Source organism: Oncorhynchus tshawytscha, linkage group LG25 (genome assembly GCF_018296145.1).
Source record: "Oncorhynchus tshawytscha isolate Ot180627B linkage group LG25, Otsh_v2.0, whole genome shotgun sequence".
Classification (NCBI taxonomy): Eukaryota; Metazoa; Chordata; class Actinopteri; order Salmoniformes; family Salmonidae; genus Oncorhynchus; species Oncorhynchus tshawytscha.
The window spans coordinates 34679222-34701125 of record NC_056453.1 but is presented as its reverse complement, the minus strand read 5'-3'; the positions used below and the strand labels follow the sequence as shown (position 1 = coordinate 34701125).

Below are 21904 nucleotides of genomic sequence, written 5' to 3'. Positions count from 1 at the left end.
TCCTTTAGATTGTATCTCACACCTAAAGCAACTTCCATATTTCTTGGTATGGAAATCCCAGTAATATGAGGTTGTACTTGGAGTTTGCTGTGCATCAAAGATGGTTATTTAAACAACAAACTGATACAGGGACCAGACTAGTGCTTTCATCCATTTGACATTCACTCAGTCATTTACCTTCAAGATATACTGCAGATCACATATCAGACACACACTACTACAAAAATAGCTTGCAAACTCAGAGCATTTTAAGCAGACCTTGCTTTACTGCAGCGAGCACCTGGCACTGCTGTTTAATACCTCAGACTGACACCAGCAAGTTAGCAACTGTCCACTCTTAGCAACCACCACTTCAGAACTCTTCTTTAAACCAATCAGCTTGCAAGATGTTGGTAAGTGGCTTACGAGTTCCGCCCCATTACACCATGGAGTCCATGGTAGAGGCAGTTTTTGAATCGAAGTTAACTTAACTGTGGGCCAAGGAGAACTTAGATTCTGAGCATGTTGTGATTTACCAATGTAGTTTAAACCGTTATTTTGTAAGACAGCGTTTAATATTTTGGTTCGTGGACCCGTTGAGCAGTGTTTAGCGAAAGCTTGTAGCTAGCCGCGGCGTAAGCTACCGTTAGCCGTTTAGCTAGGTAAAGTTAGGTGGCTATTGGAGATTCGAGGTCGTTTGCTAGTTGTTGTTACGTTGAACTTTTGCGATATGCATAACATTGACATGTGGTATTACTATAACGTTATGCTTTTTTTCTACATTTGCAACTTCTCACTGCGATAATTTGGGGTGGCTGTCAAGCTTCCGCTAACCGCGTTGGCTATCTCTTGCTTTGACAGTGTACAAATAACGGTCAACAGAGAAGAAGTGAAAGTGCTGTCTGGTATTAAGATACCCGATATCTTGTAACGTTAGTTATCGCTACTTGAACAACCTATTACGCAGTACAGAATGCTGCTCTCCCTTGTTGTGCACACGTACTCGTTGCGGTACTGGTTTCCTGCAGCGGTTATGATAGGCACAGCACCGGCTTATATACTGTCATGGGGTGCTTGTCGCTTGATTTCGGCATTCCTACCATCAAGAATATTCCGCAGGATGGACGACCACCTCTATAACATCTACCAGAGCCTCGTCCTCTTTTTCTTTGAAAACTATACCGGGGTGGAGGTGAGTAGGCATACATTTCACTTAGTTTAAGGATACACTGACTTACAGCTTGTGAAGTATCTTGTATGGTGACATGTCACCAGAGAAAGATAGTATTAGGTCTAATGGTATGTAGTAAGAGTGTGGTTGTCATTAGTGCCGGGCTACTTGGCCAGTACTAGAGCTCAAAATAATGGCTAATTTAAAGCTGAGAAATGAATGTGGTCTGTATGCATATATTAGGCCTATAGGAGTCTGGAACATTGCATAAGGCATCCAGTTTTACCTGTGATATGCTGTTTTTTTTCATCTGTTTTTAAAATATTTTTATTTAGTTTAACTGGGCAAGTCAGTTAAGAACCAATTCTTATTTACAATGTCGGCCTACTCCGGCCTAACCAGGATGACGCTGGGCCAATTGTGTACCACCCTATGGGACTCCCAATCACAGCCGGTTGTGATACAGCCTGGAATCGGACCAGATGTAGTGATGCCTCTAGCACTGAGATGCGGTGCCTTAGACCACTGCGCCACTCGGTTTATCAGTGTTTGTCTGATCAGTCAAATAGGTAACTTCACAGCCACCCTTTTGTCGTTCATCTTGGTGTTTTCTATTTGAGCCTAGTCTGGTGGTGATTTATTGTGGGTGTTCTTGAATATGGCTCTCAAAATGATATAATTGCACATATGCCTACAGTAGGAATACCAGTAGACCCATTGAAGCCCTGGAGTCCTGTACTGTTAACATGTTTGTATCTTATGAAGCACAGCAATGCCTCAGGTGTTTGAACAGGTGACAAAGTTTTTAGACACCCCCTTGATTCATTATTAACAGCTTGTATAAGGCTATTAAGATGATGAGAACAGTTTATGAACAAAAAAACTGAGACATGGCTGGTGTGCCATTGGATTTCTCAGCGCCAAGTGGATTTTCCACAACAAAATCCTGGGTGAAAGTCTAATTACAAAGGTTGGCACAAATTATATCAGTTTGGCAACCACCCAAATTTCTTCCATTTTGTTTCTGATGTTCCTCATTATGCCATTAAGGTGTCTTTTAGGCCTAAAATAGTGCTCATTCTTCCTCCTTTAGATTGTTATTTATGGAGACATACCAAAGAATAAAGAGAATGTGGTCTACCTTTCCAACCATCAATGCACAGGTGAGCTTTTCCTATTCAACAAGATGTTTTACTAACTCATCTCTCTTCATTTTGAGATAAAAGTGGCATATGATGTGGTGAAATTGGAGGATTTCATCAGAATGCTGCGGTTTGCACCGCAGTTGGACTAAAACCCTTATTTTCCATTGTCTTGTCATACAGCGGACTGGATCATTGCTGACATGTTAGCCATTAGGCAGAAAGCACTTGGCCATGTGAGATATGTCCTGAAAGATGGTCTGAAGTGGCTCCCATTGTACGGATGGTATTTCTCTCAGGTAATATATTTATGTAAAATATGTAGGCCTTTGTGTCTTTTTTCTATACGTACTGAATTTATTACTTCTTATGAATACTTTAGTTATGTACCTTTTTTAAGTTTTTTTTTTTCTTCATCTGAGTGGCAGCCCCCTGTGTGTGTGTGTGTGTGTGTGTGTGTGTGAAATAATGAATGAAAAATAAATTAACTGAATATGAAATTAGATTCATCGAACAGCCCCCGTGATATGCAACTTTTCAGGGAGGTTAGAAACCAATATACACAGGCAGTTAGAAAAGCCAAGGCCAGCTTTTTCAAGCAGAAATTTGCTTCCTGCAACACAAACTCAAAAATGTTCTGGGACACTGTAAAGTCCATGGAGAATAAGAACACCTCCTCCCAGCTGCCCATTGTACGGAGGATAGGAAACTCTGTCACCACCGATAAATCCACTATAATTGGGAGTTTCGATAACCTTTTTTCCACCTGGCTACCCCTACCCCGGTCAACAGCACTGCACCCCCCCCAAACAGCAACTCGCCCATGCCTTTCCCATTTCTCTTTCTCCCAAATCCAGTCAGCTGATGTTCTGAAAGAGCTGTAAAATCTGGACCCCTACAAATCAGCCGGGCTATACAATCTGGACCCTTTCTAAAATTATCTGCCGAAATTGTTGCAACCCCTATTACTAGCCTGTTCAACCTCTCTTTCGTGTCTTCTGAGATTCCCAAAGATTGGAAAGCAGCTGCGGTCATCCCCCTCTTTTCGAAGGGGGAGACACTCTTGACCCAAACTGCTACAGACTTATATCTATCCTACCCTGACTTTCTAAGGTCTTTGAAAGCCAAGTCAACAAACAGATTACTGACTATTTTGAATCCCACCGCACCTTCTCTGCTATCCAATCTGGTTTCAGAGCTGGTCATGGGTGCACCTGAGCCACGCTCAAGGTCCTAAACGATATCTTAACCGCCATCGATAAGAAACAATACTGTGCAGCTTTATTCATTGACCTGGCCAAGGCTTTCCACTCTGTCAATCACCACATCCTCATCGGCAGACTCGATAGTCTTGGTTTCTCAAATGATTGCCTCACCTGGTTCACCAACTACTTCTCTGATAGAGTTCAGTGTGTCAAATCGGAGGGCCTGTTGACCGGGCCTCTGGCAGTCTCCATGGGGGTGCCACAAGGTTCAATTCTTGGGCCGACTCTCTTCTCTGACACCATTCTGTATACTTCTGGCCATTCTTTGGACACTGTGTTAACAACCCTCCAGACGAGCGTCAATGCCATACAACTCTCCTTCTGTGGCCTCCTTCTGCAAACAAAGCATCCTTCACTCGTGCTGCCAAACATTCCCTCGTAAAACTGACCATCCTACCGATCCCCGACTTCGGCGATGTCATTTACAAAATAACTTCCAATACCCTACTCAATAAATTGGATGCAGTCTATCACAGTGCCATGCATTTTGCAAACAAAGTCCCATACACTACCCACCACTGCGACCTGTACACTCTCGTTGGCTGGCCCTCGCTTCATACTCGTCGCCAAACCCACTGGCTCCAGGTCATCTACAAGACTCTGCTAGGTAAAGTTCCCCCTTATCTCAGCTCGCTGGTCACCCTAGCAGCACCCATCTGTAGTACGCGCTCCAGCAGGTATATCTCTCTGGTCACCCCAAAAGCCAATTCCTGTTTGTTTTACTCCCATGTGTGTTGTTGTATGTGTCGAACTGCTTTGCTTTATCTTGGCCAGGTCGTAATTGTAAATGAGAACTTGTTCTCAACTTGCCTACCTGGTTAAATAAAGGTGAAATAAATCAAATTCATTTAAATACTATACTTGTAACGACCCCCCCCCAAGAACAACAACAAATTATCACACTTTGGTCACAAAAAATCTGAAAGATTTTTGCACTGTCAAAGATATGTTATGTGTGTTGTGCTTATTGATATGATTCATTTAAGCCTGTTTTGTGTGCATTTTTTCTGTTTCTTTTTTTTTAGCATGGAGGTGTTTACGTGAAGCGAAGTGCAAAGTTTGACGAGAAGGCAATGAAAAAGAAGCTCTCTTCACAGACAGTGTTGGGAACACCAGTAAGTATTTATGGAGCACACTGACAACTGTCTGTGAATGTTATTTCCTTCCAAAAACCATTAAAAAAATATATATATAATAATAATTATATTTGCATGTTTTTTTTGCATTGCAGCCTATAACTTTTTACATGGCTGCCAACAAAACGAATGTTTAATACTGTCACTTCATTCAAATGGATTCTATTGATGGGCTGTCAGTTCATGCTCTTACATTATCCAAATTGTCATTTTTTTTAAAGAGCATTGGTATTCTAAAAGATACAAAATACATGAAACCAACTGAAATATTTATAATGGCCTTTTTGGTCACTGACATGTCCCTTCTAAATGTTTCTGTCTCTAGTCTATATCAGGAAGGACAGCTGTTGCCAAATAACTTTTTCCCAGGACACTAAGATCCACAGCTTGTTGTTTGGTCTCTGGGCTAGCGTTTTGGCATGCTTTTGTCTAGTCTACATGACACCCAAGTTGCAGAGTTTTCAGATGTGTAGCCATGGGTATGTAGAGTGTAGACGGGGATGTATGAAATGAGTACCAGTCAGTACCTTGATGTCTAGTAAACTTGTTGTAAAACTGTACTTGTATACTAATCTTAAGAGCAATGATGTGCTGATCTGCCCTGTAAGACTTCTTATCCTAACTCCATCCCTGTTTGTTTTGTTTTCTGTGCAGATGTATCTTGTCATCTTCCCAGAAGGAACCCGATACAATCCTGAACTCAAGAAGATGATCAGCGACAGTCAGGCTTTTTCCGCTAAAGAAGGTACTCTTTCAAATGTAGTATTATTGATTTAGAGCGAGCGTAGTCTTGCATGACTAATAGCAAAGCTTTGGGGATGAAGAATGAATGAGGGGTATGTATGTTAATGCATTGCAACAGGTACTTCAGCTTCTACAAAGGTTTTTAATACAATTCGCAGCATGAAAGCAAAATCCATGTACTTTAACAGCAGATACATTCTACCCACAACTAACTTTTTGCCATCTATGTAAAAATGTCAAGACCCAAATATTTGTTGACTGCATTAGAGTGGAAGCTTAGACAAAATGAAAAGCCGCCTGGCTGGTTTATATTTTTCTCATCGTCAGTGGATTGCTGGTACAGCGCCAAGAGCTTGGCAGCTCCAACCAGTGATCTGCTTTAATGAAATATCCCAGAGGCTGTAGCTTAAAAATTGGGCAAAAGATTAACTTGTGATTACAAAAGTATTTTACTGCTGGCTGATAAGTGATTTATAATGTTGCTAGACCTAATTCGCAAGGGCACATTTTAATGGTTTAAAAGCTGGTGCATATGACATTTTGTTTAATAATTAGAATATGTTAGTTTGGTAGCAGACATTTTGTTTAATAAAGTAGCATGTATTGGTTTGGTGGCAGACACTTTGTTTAATAAAGTAGGATTTATTAGTTTGGCAGCAGACTTATAGTTTACTATAAGATACTTATTTTTTTTAAATTTAAAGTGGAATATTCATTATATTAATAAAAATGAATAGTTCCTTGTCTGAACTTATAACATTTGTCCATCAGATTTCCCAATGAATTGCTTTGGCCCTCACAGCTATATTACCATGTTATGGAGCGTAACATATACACAGTGTGGTACTTGATAAACTGCAGTCCTTTGCGTGCGTAGCTACAGATTTAACTTGAAAAATCTGTCACTGAAATCAAAATGTGAAATATCACCTGCCCCTCTAAGTCCTAGTAAACCGCTCTAGGGATTTGGGCTTGGCACATGACTATATGATCTGCTCGCCGTAAGGTGGGGGGTATAGTAGAGAAAAGAGAATCAATTCAAATTTTATTGGTCATATACATGTTTAGCAGATGTTATTGCGGGTGTAGTGAAATGCTTGTGTTTCTAGCACCAACAGTGCAGTAATATCTAACAATTCACAACAATGTACACAACCTTAAAAGTAAAAGAATGGAATTAAGGAATATATAAATATTAGGATGAACAATGTCGGAGTGGCATAGACTAAAATACAGTAGAAAAGAATACAGTGTATATATGAGATGAGTTACGCAAAATATGTAAACATTATTAAAGTGGCCAGTGATTTCAAGTCTATGTAGATAGGGCAGCAGCCTCTAAGGTGCAGGGTTACATAACCGGGTGGAAGCCGCCTAGTGATGGTGCCACGTATATTCTACCAACAACAGGATGGGACAACACATTTGTTATGCAGTAGTAGTTGGTCCCAAAGAAAAACCTGTGGACTTTGGACAGAGTACAATCAAGATTAAATCAGGGGAGAATAACAGGCCTGTTAAATTACCTATTAATTGTGTGTATATATGGTTGTAGATAATTGCTGGTCTCAAATGCAGCCAACAATCTTTCTGATCAGCGATTACAACAACCCGGTGACATTTGGAAGACGTCATTATGAGATAGTTTGACCGTTGCTAATTCAATTTGCCCACTGTTGTCTACCATTCAGTTATGTGAACAAGTCAAGGTTATGTGACCTGATCATTTGAATGGAGGTCTTTATTCCCCAGACACTATACTTTTTCTTGGCATTCATTGAAAGATCCAAGTGAAATGCTGGTACTAGAAACAGTGTCTTGTTTAGCACTGCTATTGGAAACTTGCTATAATTAACATTGCATGTCACTTGGCACAACCAAGAGATTTAACAGCGGCAGGTAGCCTAGTGGTTAAGAGCATTGCAACCAAACTCCAGTAACTGAAAGGTACCTGGTTTAAATCCCGAGCTGACTAGGTGAAAAATCTGTCTGTGCCCTTGAGCAAGGCACTGAACCCTAATTGCTCCTCTAAGTGTCTTTGGATAAGATGTAAATGTAAAAAAATGAACAAATGCTCTCCTATTAATTTCCTTCAGGACTGGCTGTCTTGGACCACGTTCTGACCCCAAGAATGAAAGCCTCGCACGTTGCCATAGAAACCATGAGGGACCACCTGGATGCTGTGTATGATGTCACTGTGGTGTATGAGGGAACACTGGGCACAAGCAGTGAAAGACATCCTGCCCCATCAATGCCAGGTATGAGGTTGTTCCAGATAATTCACTTCTTTCAGGTATTAAGGGGGGATTTTGATGCATGCAATAATCCTCTTTATTCCCACACGCAACTGGAGTTACTCAGTTCATTATCAGTATAACATTGTTCTCCTAATTGAAACAGAAAATAAGTTGGCTTCCTGTAAACAGTGCGTGTTATGTTGTGGTGTTTTTGATTCCTCTGTGTTCCCAAAGTGTTTTTGAAAAGCTTTGGTGTGAAAACATCCTGTTGCTTTCAGGAATAAACAGTGATGTACTGGTAGTAAACAGCATGGGAAGAATAGAAAAGCATGTTTGTCAAAGTACACCTCCTGTTAATTTCCCAGTATTTCACATGTTATTGAGATGACTGTATTGAGGGAAGAAATGATTGGACCGTGTTTGAACTGAAACCAGGAATGTTTTCCGCATTGAAACGGTTAACCTTTTTACAACCAAACTCAATGGGTATTAAAATAATTTGGAAATCAAATATTGTCACCCATAATCTTTCACCCTTATTGATAAAACACACAAGCATTTGCTCTGATTGGCTGGTGTCCAGGCTATTCCTGGTTTCAAGCTAGGTTGAAATAAAAGGTTAAGACAATGTTATAATTCCATGCAGAAGCGTTTGAAAATAAACAAATTCATTGGACCAGTCTTAGAGCAAAAATGAGGTGAATGCTTGCACTACAAAGTTTGCCATCGAAGTGGAAAATAAACACAGTCTTAGTGAATTTCAGCAAAGAGATAGCATACCTGTTTTACTCTCTCTTCATTTAAATGTTTTTCAAATTATCTACAGCCAATGCTGGTCACGTTTTCAATATATCCGCAACAGCGCTGGTCCAATGAATGCGTTTCTTTTCAAATGCTCCTCATTGATCAGTCCCTTGTCTTAACCTGCATATTTTCGACCTAGGTATCATGTGAACCCACGTTGATATTAACTGAAATAAAATGTAATATCCATTGAATGACTGATGCAGTGGTTATGGGGGTTTGGTTGAAATTATTCCATGGGAATGTTTCGATGCACGGCCCCAGATTCAGCTGTTTGCTTACTTTTAACGTCAATGTTTCCATGGAAGCTTTCAGCTAAGCTGTCTGACCAGAGTTATTGTTTTGTTATATACAACATGCGCAGGGATTCCACTTTTCTCTTATCTTGGCTTTTAACCTTCATGTGGCAGGATTTAAAATGCTGCCAGTCCTCAAGACTAATACCCCTCTTGCATTGATGGAATTATCATGACATCAGAACATGTCAGTGATGTTTGATATGGTGATTTTAAACTGTCACCTGCGGTTAGGACCTCTACTATTTATCAGATGACGCCACGACTTTTGAACAAAATGGCTCAAGGAATTGAAGACCATCCGAGCATTAATTCTTGTCAAATCAATTCTCGAGAAATTTGACGTATGAATCAGAGCTGGTGTGTAATGCGTTTGTCGATCATGAGATAATAGCTCTACGCTTTAGAATCACTGTGCCATCTTGGCCTTCTTTACAAGGCAGGAGTTAGTGTAAATCAACCATGTAATGGATGTTTTCCAATGGGTCACAGGAAAGGCTGACTTCTGTCATAAGTGCTCTCCCTCTGGGGAGGCTCAAGTGACGTGACATGCAGTCTTTGGGCTTTCTTATATCTCAGGAGGCTTTTGGCAAACTATCCAGCTGTTTCTCCATTTCTACAAATTGCCCTCACGAGTGTAGTGTGAGGGTAATGATTTTAATCACTGCTTTACCCTTGTAGATCTGGCTGATTGGATGAGTCATATGAAAATGCCAAATGGGTACTATGAGTAAGAATAGGCCTATAGGCTAATCTGAGGGCCTGTAAGAAAAACAGAGCAGGCAGGGCTTTTGATGAAACTATAGTTTTAAAGCTGGTCATTCAAATCCTGCTCAGATTGTACAGTGTTTTGTAAACACACCTCTGTGGAAGCTGTAGTCACTTAATTCCTGTTTTTGGAGTTAAGAGGACGGAAGTTCAGATCCCATAAGATACTGTATCTGGACCTACGTAGTGCCTCATTCACAAACACAATTTGATTGCTACGTGGTCTTTGGCTGCTATGGTCTTCCTGATGTTGTTTTGTCTCTCATTCATGTTTTCTCTCTCATTCATGTTTTCTCTGTTTGACAGAATTCCTGTGTAAGGAATGTCCCAAAGTTCACATCCACTTTGAACGTGTGGACGTGAAGGAAATTCCTCCGGAGTCTGTGTTTTTCCGCAGGTGGCTGCACGAGCGATTTGAGATCAAGGACCAGTGAGTGTCCTCTTACCACCCTCTTTCTAACCCTGTCTGACATTACGACACAGACCGATGCACCAATTCCACATTTAGGCCAAGGTTGAGTTCATGTTAAGAAAATGTATCTGAAATTAATCTGAAATGCCGGCAGCACTTCAACTACTCAAATGGTGGACTGCAATATCAGGTTTAAGGATGCTGGAGCTAGTCTGCTTTGATAACTAATTTAATAATGTGTTGATGCCCCCGCTGCACATGAAGTGTGCACTGACTAGGGTTGCATAATTCCAGTAAAATGCCGGGTTTTACAGAAATCCTGGTTGGAGAATTCCGGATTTCGTGGTTATTCTCACTTAATTACGGGAATCTTTCCACCAGAATTACTGGAAAACCTGGGAATTTTGGGTAAGGTTACTGGAATTTTGCAACCCTACAACTTACTAACAATCACAGTTATAAATTGTCATGATTGGCTGATTAGACATGAGCTGGGGATATGCTTTAACTCTAAAGGGATCCTTCTCTTTTTTTTTCGCCACAGGATGTTGACTACTTTCTATGAGTCTGAGGATCCAGACAAAAAAGGCAGATTCCCTGGAGAAGGTCAAAGGTCCCATCTGAGCATTACGAAGACGTTGCCATCGCTGCTGTTTTTGGGCGGGCTAACACTGCCAATGCTGTTGACGGAGTCTGGCAGGAAACTCTATGTCCGAACCTGGGTGTATGGGACTCTGTTGGGATGGCTCTGGGTGAATGTTAGTCCATAGGATGCTCATGGTGGTCATCAATGCTGTCTGCTATGGCTATGGAAAGACCTTGCCCTTTCACTCACCCATCAGGCAGGGGGCGTATGTTTTTCGAAACAAAGCACTTGTTGCTGTTAAGGTTTGGTTCTTCTAGAATTCTGTCCAAATGGATTGCTCATTGCCTACCTAACAGCTGTAAGAAGAGAGATAGGGAGATGGATAGAGAAGAAGTTTTGTTTCTTGTGCTGCTGCTTAATTGCTCTATGGTTGTGTGCATCAACTTGCAACCAGATAAGGTGAGAAAAATAGAAATGGGGATATTATATGTATTTCTTTCCTTGAATTTCCCCCTTTTATCTCAGCCATAAAGTATGAATAGACAGATTTTATTCCCTATACCGTTTAGCCTATTACATAATTAAATTCTGTGCTTTTGCATATCCAGTGTCCAGCATCCCTTTTCAACATTAGTTTACCAGAGTTAGGGTTCAGCTCTCTGTTTGAGATGAAATGCTGTGTTCATGTGCTCTTGGAATTATTAACAACTTGGGACTGAGAAACTCTCAGAATGTTCATAACTCTGAGTTGACAATGTCCAAAAAGTTATTTATGAGCATTCAAGTAGGAAATAGGAGAGGGGAGATAACATGCATCGTCCTCTGATCTTTCCAGTAAGATACTTTAGAGTTTCTTATTCCGAGGAGCATGTGAACCCAGCATTAGAGAGCAGATTTAATTTTCAGTACTAATTACAAAGTACTCATTGCAAAAAAGAGTGATTAGTGTTTATTCCAATGAAGTCCAATGAATACATTATTGAGGTTGATGGAGTGTTTAGGTCTAAGTGATGGTTACTTAGCCATGTGTTTAAAGTTCTCCTTTTTATTGCCCGGTTACAACGTGTCTGCTGTATATGTGCTTCGTTTGAGTTTTTGCAAAAGTTCCACAAATTGTTGCCAAACTCTATACAAGTGCAGGGGTATCAAACAAGTGTTTTAGTTGGAGGAATGTATCTGTAATCAGGTCAGCTGTACCTGAGGAACCAATATTGTATTTTTTAATTGACCTAAAGAGCTTGTTACAGAGTCATTTTTGTATATGCTGCCTTTGCCATGTTACAGATTACACAAAAGGTAGAGATAGCTATATATTGAGAAGGCCAATTATAGTGTATCACAATATAGAATTCATATTCCTTTGTTTACAAAGTCAACTGTATAATATGCGTAAACTATTCTAAAAACAGTAATATACTGTATGTCCATAATTTTTCATAATGAAAACAACTTTTTCAACTGTTGTCACTTGTTGGTATTCTTATTTTATTGAATAATTAAAGTGGTCTTCCAATATGGATTAAATTAGCCCATGGTAATTACACCTGCCATACCAAGGTCTCATTTACATATCCTTCCTTTAATAACAATGTGGAATGGCAATAGTTTAAACTTTCATTCATTCAATTTATTTTGTTTAATTCTGTCAACTTGATTAAAAAAAACTGATTGTAAATAATCAAACAATTCTGGTAGACACTATTGTGCCAATTGAACCCAGAAATGTGTGCCTTCTACCAGAGGAGTTAGTCCTCAGCTTCCACCCAGAGGACTGCACTGGGACTCCATCTACTGGACAGCACTGGAACTGTTTTGCACAGCATAGTTTATTGGTGTAATTGTCTTCAGTTATGAGCTTTTGGTGTCAGTAGTATGTGGTTGAATATTGTTTTTAAAGGACTTGATTTTGAGAAACAAAAGTAATATGTTTTAGTTATTTCCTTTTGTAAATAAAGTACCTCTTGGTGTTTCATCAAGTAAGAGTTTATTGTCCATGTTGTCTTTTTCATACTCTGGCTCAAAGCTACAAGTCTTTTTATTCCGTTATTATGTGTAATGCTTTTGTATGTCACTGGTCAAAAAATACATTGTGGCTACCAAACACACCCATATACAGTGCAAAATGTTTACCCAATGTCATGGTATAAAATGTTCATAATCACAGATGTTGCTATTCCACTCTGTTCCAAAGGTATTTTATTATTCACTTTGGAGTTTGTTTCAAGTATACTTTTAAATTCAGTTTCCTTTGAAGTTGTTTTATCATACACATCTACAAAAGTATGTGGATGCCCCTTAAAATGAGTGGATTTGGCTATTTCAGCCACACCATTGCTGACAGGTGTATAAAATCAAGCACACAGCCAATCTCCATAGACATACATTGGAAGTAGAATTGGCCCATACTGAAGAGCTCAGTGACTTTCAACGTGGCACCGTCATAGGACACCACCTTTCCACCAAGTCAGTTTGTCAAATTTCAGCTCTGCTTGAGCTGCTCTGGTCAACTGTAAGTGCTGTTATTGTGAAGTGGAAATGTCTACGAGCAACAACGGCTCAGCCGCGAGGTGGTAGGCAACGCAAGCTCACAGAACGGGACCGCCGAGTGCTGTAGCGTGTAAAATAATCTTCTGTCCTCGGTTCCAACACTCACTACTGAGTTCCAAACTACCTCTTGAAGCAACGTCAGCACAATAACTTTTCGTCTGGAGCTTCCATGGCCAAGCAGCCTATCACCATGCGCAATGCCAAGCGTCAGCTGGAGTGGAGTAAAGTTTGCCGCCACTGGACTCCGGAGTAGTGGAAACGCGTTCTCTGGTGTGATGAATCACGCTTCACCATCTGGCAGTCCGAAGGACTAATCTGGGTTTGGTGGATGCCAGGAGAACGCTAACTACCCAATTTCATAGTGAGAACTATAACGTTTGGTGGGGGAGGAATAATGGTCTGGGGCTATTTTTCATGGTTCAGGCTAGGCCCCTTAGTTCCAGTGAAGGGAAATCTGAACGCTACAGCATACAATGACATTCTAGATGATTCTGGGCTTCCAACTTTGTGGGAACAGTTTGGGGAAGGCCCTCGTGCACAAAGTGAGGTCCATACAGAAATGGTTTGTCGAGATCGGTGTGGAAGAACACAGATCCCTGACCTCAACACCACCGAACACCTTTGGGATGAATTGGAATGCTGACTGAGAGCCAGGCCTTATCGCCCAACATCAGTGCCCGATCTCACTAACGCTTGTGGCTGAATGGAAGCAAATCCCCGCAGTGGAAAGCCTTCCCAGAAGAGTGAAGGCTGTTATAGCAGCAAAAGGGGGTCCAAATCCATATTAATGTCCATGATTTGAAATTAGATGTTCGACGAGCAGGTGTCCACATACTTCTGGTGGTGTCGTGTATGTACATGGACAGACTTGTTTTTTTGACATCCTGTACTTTACTTGAACAGTTGTGCATGCCTTTCCTGAAATGCAGCAGCACTTAAGAGATACAAAAAATCTTATGAATATAGAATGAAAATGTTACTTTGTTGATTGAAGAGATACATTTTATTTTGTATTTGTTAATTTCCTAAATATTCCTCTCAAATGATCTAATGCACTGCTAAGAAAGTTTAGAAGATTGTGCTGCTCTTATGCATATCCTTTAATAGTTGTTAATGCAGTGCAGAAAAAGTGCCTTAGTCATTAATGTACTTTGACCTACTCACCTTGCCCTATACCACATTTGAACCTGATCTGACACCATAAACTTGTTCAATGATTAAATTATGCTTGTGTTCATTTGTGTTTTTGAGACTTATGTAATAACGGAATGACAATCAAAAGCGTTTGGTATTTTCTTTGTTGGTTTCTTTTTGTTAATTCATTTCTTTTTTATATATTTTTTAGTGGGTTATTGAAGACAGGTTGAAAGGGAAGTGATGCAGTTGTGAGCGCGTAATTTGTACGCGCATGCGCAGTTTCACATAACACTTCCTAGTGCCACTGGGCGAGTTCGTTTTGCATGGACCGGTACCCGGGTGGATGAAGATTTAACCTAAGCACCAATGGAATGGTCGCAGATGTACTACCTCCACTCATCCTAGACACCGGGGCATGCAAAACGAACAAACCCATTGGGACAACAGGCGTACATTTTTACTCATTTATTTTACGTTTAAATTAGCAAATACCAGGTAAATTAATTCATTATATTCATATCTGAGTTATATGCATATATTTCAAGTGGTCAGTGTTTGTCAAGTGTCCGTTTCCGTTCGCTACATAATTGTATCTAGCTACAGTATCTTGTAACATTTAGCTATGTAGTCTAAGATTAATTGGTCTTTACCCACACTCCTGCTCCACAGCACTGCAATGGCAATTGACTGGCTTGGATTTGGCTACGCTGCAGCCATAGTCCTTGGGGGATTCATGGGATACAAGAAAAAAGGTAGGAGTTTCTAGTCAAGCAGTTCAAAATGCACAAAGCTACATTCATTTGTCATTATCACAGTTTCATTCAAGTTTCAAGTTTTGAATGTCACTTGCATAAGTACAGTGAAATACCTTTCTTGCAAACTCAAAACCCAACAATGCAATAATCAATAACAGTGTAATACTAGAAAAAACACCAGAAAGAAGAAGAAATATGAAGAACACAATAACTAAGTAATTATACTGTGTACATGGTCAGTTCCAATACCATATTAACAATGTGCAGGGATACTGGAGTGGTGGGAGGTAGATATGTATAGGGTTAAGGTGACTAGGCAACAGGATACAAGATAAACAGTGACAGCAGCAGCTTGTATGTGAGTGTGTATAGAGTCAGTATAAATGTATGTGCATATAATGTGAGTGAGCAGATGATGGAGTGTGTGTGTGTGTGTGTGCAGGGCCCTGTGCAAAACTAAAAGGTAAATAAAGATAATACGTGTAGCTTCTTTGTTAGCTATTTATCAATCTTATTGCTTGGAGATAGAAGCTGTTCAAGAGCCTGTTGGTGTCAGACTTGATGCACCGGTACCGCTTGCCGTACGGAAGCAGACAAAATAGTCTTTGGCTTGAGGGGTTGGAGTCTTTAACGATTTTCAGGGCCTTCCTTCCACACTGCCTGATATAGATGTCCAGGATGGCAGGGAGCTCTGCCCCAGTGATGTGGTGGGCTGTCCGCACCATCCTCTGTAGCGCCATGCGATCGAGGGCGGTGCTATTGTCATACTAGGCAGTGATGCAGCCAGTCAAAATGCTCTCAATGGTACCGCTGTAGAACTTTTTGAGGATTTGACTAACTTTTTCAACCTCCTGAGGGGGAAGAGACGCTGTCGCGCCTTCTTCACGACTGCACACGTGTTTTTGGACCCCGTTCCTGTAGTATATCATAATCAGCTCATTGGTCTTACTGATTCGACCCTGTTAACAAGCTGATGGCAAGTAACAGATATTATTTATTTTTTTACTACAGGTAGTGTCACGTCACTGATAGCTGGGCTATTGTTTGGCAGCATAGCCGCCTATGGGGCCTTCATGATTTCAAATGACCCAACCAAGACTTTCTACTCCCTCGGTTAGTATGCCTGCTATGCTGGAATGTATACGTGTTGGGATGTGTATATTTTAGGTCTTGACATGTCTTGATATAGAATTTCATACATCTTTTTTTTCTTCTCTCAGTTGCCTCAGGAGCGCTGACAATAGTAATGGGAATGAGATTCAAGAAATCTGGTAAAATAATTCCAGGTGGTATCATGGCAGGACTAAGGTGAGAATCATCAAAAGTCCACTATAACCATTATTGCATGGTTTTGAAATATATGGAGGTTAGGTGAATGTGTTCATGAAACTCTTTGCTGATTTTCATGGTATTTTAATGTCTGTTACAATTGACCCTGTATTGGAATGTTTCTAATTAAATATTTAATGTGCACAATCAATATGAAGTTATCATATCTGTTTTCTTTACTCAGTGTGCTGATGGTCCTACGACTTCTCTTCATGAGTGTGATTGTAATGTGATTTGAACAATACAACAACCAACTAAAGCAAGATGGAAAATGTCATCACAAGGGATGAATTTGCATTTACACATTGTTTGTGCTTGCCTATATGTATTATTGTAATCATCCTTAATGTTTGTACGTTCTTTAAAGAACTTGATCCTGCAATCTATGATCATATTGCTGCTTTTATGTAATTCCTCAAGTATGCAGCACTGGGGCAGTGAGTGCACATACACAATGACTAAATGCTATGTGAATGTTGAGTAAAAAGGGTGTTACAGTGCCTTGCAAAAGTATTCATCCCCCTTGGCGCTTTCCCCATTTTGTTGCATTACAACCTGTAATTTAAATAGATTTCTATTTGGATTTTATGTAATGGACATACATAAAATAATCTAAATTGGATGAAGTGAAATTTTAAAAGGTACTAAAATACAATCTAAAAAATACAAACGGAAAAGTGGTGCATGCATATGTATTCACCCCTTTGCTATGCAGCCCCTAAATAAGATCTGGTGCAACCAATTACCTTCAGAAGTCACATAATTTGTTTAATAAAGTCCACCTGTGTGCAATCTAAGTGTCACATGATCTCAGTATATATAAACATGTTCTGAAAGGCCCCAGTCTGGAACACCACTAAGCAAGGAGCACCATGAAGACCATTGAGCTCTACAAACAGGTCAGGGACAAAGTTGTGGAGAAGTCCAGATCAGGGTTGAGTTATAAAAGAATATGACAAACCTGCCAAGAGAGGGCTGCCCACCAAAACTCACAGACCAGGCAAGGAGGGAATTAATCAGAGAGGCAACAAAGAGACCAAAGATAACCCTGAAGGAGCTGCAAAGCTCCACAGCGGAGATTGGAGTATCTGTCCATAGGACCACTTTAAGCGGTACACTCCACATAGTTGGGCTTTACTGAAGAATGGACAGAAAAAAGCCATTGCTTAAAAAAAGCAAACACATTTGGTGTTTGCCAAAAGGCATCTGGGAGACGCCCCAAACATATGGAAGAAGGTACTCTGGTCAGATGAGACTAAAATGGAGCTTTTTGGCCATCAAGGAAAACGCTATGTCTGGTGCAAACCCAACACCTCCCATCACCCCGAGAACCTCATCCTCACAGTGAAGCATGGTGGTGGCAGCATCGTGCTGTGGGGATGTTTTTCATCAGCAGGGACTGGAGAAACTGGTCAGAATTGAAGGAATGATGGATGGCTCTAAATACAGGGAAATTCTTGAGGGAAACCGGTTTGTCTTCCAGAGACTAGACTGGGATGGAGGTTCACCTTCCAGCAGGACAATGACCCTAAGCATACTGCTAAAGCAACACTTAAGTGGTTTAAGGGGAAACATTTAAACGTCTTGGATAGCCTAGACCTCAATCCAATTGAGAATCTGTGCTATGACTTAAAGATTGCTGTACACTAGTGGAACCCATCCAACGTTAAGGAGCTGGAGCAGTTTTTCCTTGAAGAATGGGCAAAAAATCCCAGTGGCTAGATGTGCCAAGCTTATAGAGACATACTCCAAGAGACTTGCAGCTGTAATTGCTGCAAAAGGTGTCTACAAAGTATTGACTTAGGGGGTGAACAGTTATGCACGCTCAAGTTTTGTTTCACAAAAACAATGGTGCATCTTCAAAGTGGTAGGCATGTTGTGTAAATCAAATGATACAAACCCCCCCAAAAATTCATTTGAATTCCAGGTTGTAAGGCAACAAAATAGGAAACATGCCAAGGGGGTGAATACTTTCACTAGCCACTGTACTTACTTGAATAGTTATGTTGTCTCATCGGAAATGGTTAAAGTTGAATGAAGTACAGTCTTACAATAACTATTCACTCAGTCATTGTAAGAACAAAGGAGGACTTTTTGTTGAACAATTAAATTTGCTACTGGTTATAAGCACACAGGCTATGATTTCTTCAATGGATATGGGAACAGAAATACAATGACATTTACTACTCGTACAAAATACATTTTACAGCATTGCAGGTTTGACTACTAACCTTTCAGTAGTTTTACATAATCATATTCAGTTGCATGACAGTAAATATCCTCTATCAATGATGGAAAACTCACAACAGACACAGAGGGTTTAGTTACAGCAAATATTTTGTTTGTTCAACAACCTTTTTCTTTGTGCACATTATTGGAAAACATTAAATACTTGTGCTCGTTAAACAATTGTCCTTACACATTGTAATAGAAATTACCATCAAGGACTCAAGTCAATTAGTAAATTAACTTTATTAAGAGTCATGCCAGTGGAAAGGTTACAACAAACTCTGCACACTCAGTACAGGTTGGACAGAAGCTCTACGAGGGGACTGACCCCAGGCACCTTTTATACTAGGATACACACAACTCACACAGACACGATTCATCCTCAGCACGAGGAGTTTTGGGTACAAAAGAGAATGTGTAACAAGACACCTGCTCCTGATAAAATTCTCAGAGGCTATTTCTGGGCATTCACCCAAGTAAATCAAGGTTCTCTCTTGGGTATTGCCGGAAACTTCTTGTAAGCACAAAGGGAACTAGTTCTAAAACAATTTTGCAAACAATACACCACACTCATATTGCCAGGGTTAAACAATTCATAAGCTTATGTCATAATTTCTCCACAGCATTTTGCAAGAAATTATGACTTGGAATGACAATATGGAACAATGTATAGGTAATATATTATATTAGCTTCAACTCTTGAAAGTAAATTTTACTTGATGTTTAGACGAGAATCAGAGCTTGAAGTCTAACACCTCACACACAGTCTTTACATATACGTCATCTGGTTGAGGCTTCCTCTTGCTGCCTGGCTGCAGGAACTTGTGAATGGCTGGTAGGCTTTTCATCTTCCCTTGAAAAGCCTGAAAAGAAAACCATTCACACCCAATCAAGAATGAATCAACTGAAGTATCCATGGATCTTTTGACCCTTCTTTTAAATCTGCTGTGTAATATGTCCTAATCATCCATCCTTCCTCCCAGGGTGTGCACTTGTTTTTCTCCCCTTCACTGATTTGAAAGGCAATTACTGGTAAAAGAAATATGCCTCCACTAATCCAATGCTTTGAGATTTGTGGGAAGTACTGAAAGAGTGTAGACTTCATGAGAGAGGAGAGATTATTGGTACACACCCAGGGTTTTGTAGCAGTACATTTGAACCGGTATGGCCAGTCATATTGTATAGTGATATCTAACATATCTGTGGTGCCGTGGAGCTGGTATGTGATATTCATATGCTACTGGGGTTATGTCAACCTCTAACATGTTTTGATGAGACTCAAATGAAACAAGATGATTTGACTAATGATTATTTTGTCAAGAACAAAATACATTTGTAATCAACTTTACCTTAACAGCAGGGAATTTGGAAAGAATTGTTGGAAATTTCTCCTCCAACATCAAGGTGGCTTCAAGTAGCTGGACATCAGCACAGCTCAACTGAAAACCCACCAGGTACTGGGAGCCAATTAGCGCCTGTGAGAAAATCACAAGCACAGCCTCTTTATACAATACAACTTGTACAAACGTGCCAACTTTCTTTTCTGTTGCCTTAGCAAACATGGTATGTTGCAATTGTTATGCTAATATAATAGCTTAGATTAGATTTCCTCCCCTTAGTGAGCTCTACTCTTCCCATCTGGCCAAGGCCCAAATCATACAGTACCTTCTCGAACACAGGGAGGTAACGGCTTGTTGCTTTCCTCTCTATCTCCTCCAGTTTAGTTTCCTTGGTGTCAGGCTGCATGAAGGGCAACGCCATCATCATTTGCATCAAGTCCTGCACACCCTCAGCATACATGTCAATCCTAAAAGTAAATGAAAAGCAAACCCTTTGAAACCATAGCAGATTTGCCTCATTTTTTATACAAACAGCTTCACTTATGTCTCTGCAATACAACCAAACAAGTAAATAAATGTTAGAATTCAATCATTAAAAAAATGTCATACATACATGACTCGTTCTTTTAAGTCTTTCCCATAGAGATTGTATTTCCCTGCTATGTAGTTCAGGATAGCCTTGGTTTGAACCAGCTTCATTCCATCCATTTCCACCAAGGGAACCTGCTCAAACATGAGTGCTCCATCTTTAAAAAAAAAAAAAATGAAGGTTAAACAATTAAACACCCTTCAAAACAATGAGCATGTTATCAGATTTCTATTACCATTGTGACCAAACTTACCACTCAACAGTTTTACATATTCCTGACGCTTTGTTATAGTCACTTCTTCAAACTGTGGACATAAAATTTAGATTTTAATTATGACAGAACATCAAGTTCAGTGATCTATCTGTGGGCATCACATGTTTGTCTAGCCACTATTTCAACTTATGTAAACGCCCTACAGTAAAATTGTGTTTTATTTGCTCAGCCTACGTACATCAACTCCAGCAACTGCTAAAAGCCATCGAATTGACTCCATTCTCCCCCTCCCATTGAAATAAGTCAACACCACTTTTCCAGACATGGTGAAATTGAAGTTTACTGTAGGAAAGAAATAACAACATTCCATTACGCTTTCACGTGTGTGCAAATTCAGCAATGTTGCGCTAGATGCATTGCAATAGATTTGGTGCATGCATGCCTGTCAAATACATTACTGTACATTGTGAACAGACTACTCTAGAACACTGAAACATACAAGAAAATAAAGCTGCAAAACAAAAGCATACAAAACATACGGTTGTCTGTGTAATTATCAACCAATAATTTCTAGATAAGTCTAAGAAGTAATACTGACCTTATATATCGAGAGACAAGTATGCACCTGTTATGTGTGTGTGAACTCCGAATAAGTTAATTTACAAAGTTACGAAACGCTTCTAACGAAGAAGTGAACCTCAAGCACTGTGTCATATGACCTACATGAGAGTTGAGTTGGAGATTTGCATGTCTGCAAGGCATCATGGGTAAAATAACAAATGCATTGTGAAACAAACATATTAGAAGGCAAATCACATATTCTCCGACTCCCTCTTACAGAAGATGTCATAACAGACAATAGTATTTTAAAAAACGACCCACAAAAATAATACAAACCGTAACTGCAAATCGTATGACTCTTTCTTGGTATATAAACCTACGAGCCACTCTTCTACTGTGGATGTGAGGGCGATCTGGCTGCGACATCTGTCACCCCATTGATCGCTAGGGTTGATTCGGCTGATCTGGCTGGCTAGGCGGGTGTCCCCTTCCTCCCTCACCGCTCCATGTGCGTCCCTCCCGAAGCCCCGCGCTCGGTGGAAGAGGACGAGTTTCCCGGACGAGCATCGTTGGTATACGCGTAGCTGCACTCCCTGCTAGAACCTCCAAACAAGCTCAAGGCCCATTTGTAGGAGAAACGTAGGGAAGTCAAGCTCCAAGACT

The 21904-nt window shown here is 40.2% G+C and overlaps 3 protein-coding genes across 4 annotated transcripts; 2 read left to right on the top strand and 1 right to left on the bottom strand.

The window, feature by feature from the left end:
* Window positions 1–368: 368 nt before the first annotated feature.
* On the top strand, window positions 369–12522 carry LOC112224645 (1-acyl-sn-glycerol-3-phosphate acyltransferase epsilon). 2 transcript variants are annotated; one of them, XM_024388326.2, is made up of 8 exons: window positions 369–392; window positions 2244–2313; window positions 2476–2591; window positions 4583–4672; window positions 5348–5438; window positions 7534–7695; window positions 9849–9972; window positions 10499–12522. In XM_024388326.2, the coding sequence occupies exons 1-8, from the start codon at window positions 387–389 to the stop codon at window positions 10722–10724; spliced, it is 885 nt and encodes a 294-aa protein (XP_024244094.1). In that variant the 5' UTR covers window positions 369–386; the 3' UTR covers window positions 10725–12522. The 2 variants fall into 2 exon arrangements, with proteins under 2 accessions (XP_024244094.1, XP_024244093.1); XM_024388325.2 differs by having other exon boundaries at window positions 391–1171.
* Window positions 12523–14515: 1993 nt separating this feature from the next.
* LOC112224029 (transmembrane protein 14A) lies at window positions 14516–16821 on the top strand. The gene is made up of 5 exons (XM_024387317.2): window positions 14516–14719; window positions 14894–14976; window positions 15991–16092; window positions 16200–16287; window positions 16493–16821. Exons 1-5 carry the CDS (start codon window positions 14640–14642, stop codon window positions 16539–16541), a joined length of 402 nt encoding a protein of 133 aa, XP_024243085.1. The 5' UTR covers window positions 14516–14639; the 3' UTR covers window positions 16542–16821.
* A 1940-nt stretch (window positions 16822–18761) lies between these two features.
* On the bottom strand, window positions 18762–21414 carry LOC112224644 (glutathione S-transferase 3). The gene is made up of 7 exons (XM_024388324.2): window positions 21279–21414; window positions 20919–21022; window positions 20720–20771; window positions 20491–20623; window positions 20203–20344; window positions 19887–20012; window positions 18762–19400 (listed from the first exon to the last, which is right to left on the bottom strand). The coding sequence occupies exons 2-7, from the start codon at window positions 21003–21005 to the stop codon at window positions 19272–19274; spliced, it is 669 nt and encodes a 222-aa protein (XP_024244092.1). The 5' UTR covers window positions 21006–21022; window positions 21279–21414; the 3' UTR covers window positions 18762–19271.
* Window positions 21415–21904: the final 490 nt, after the last annotated feature.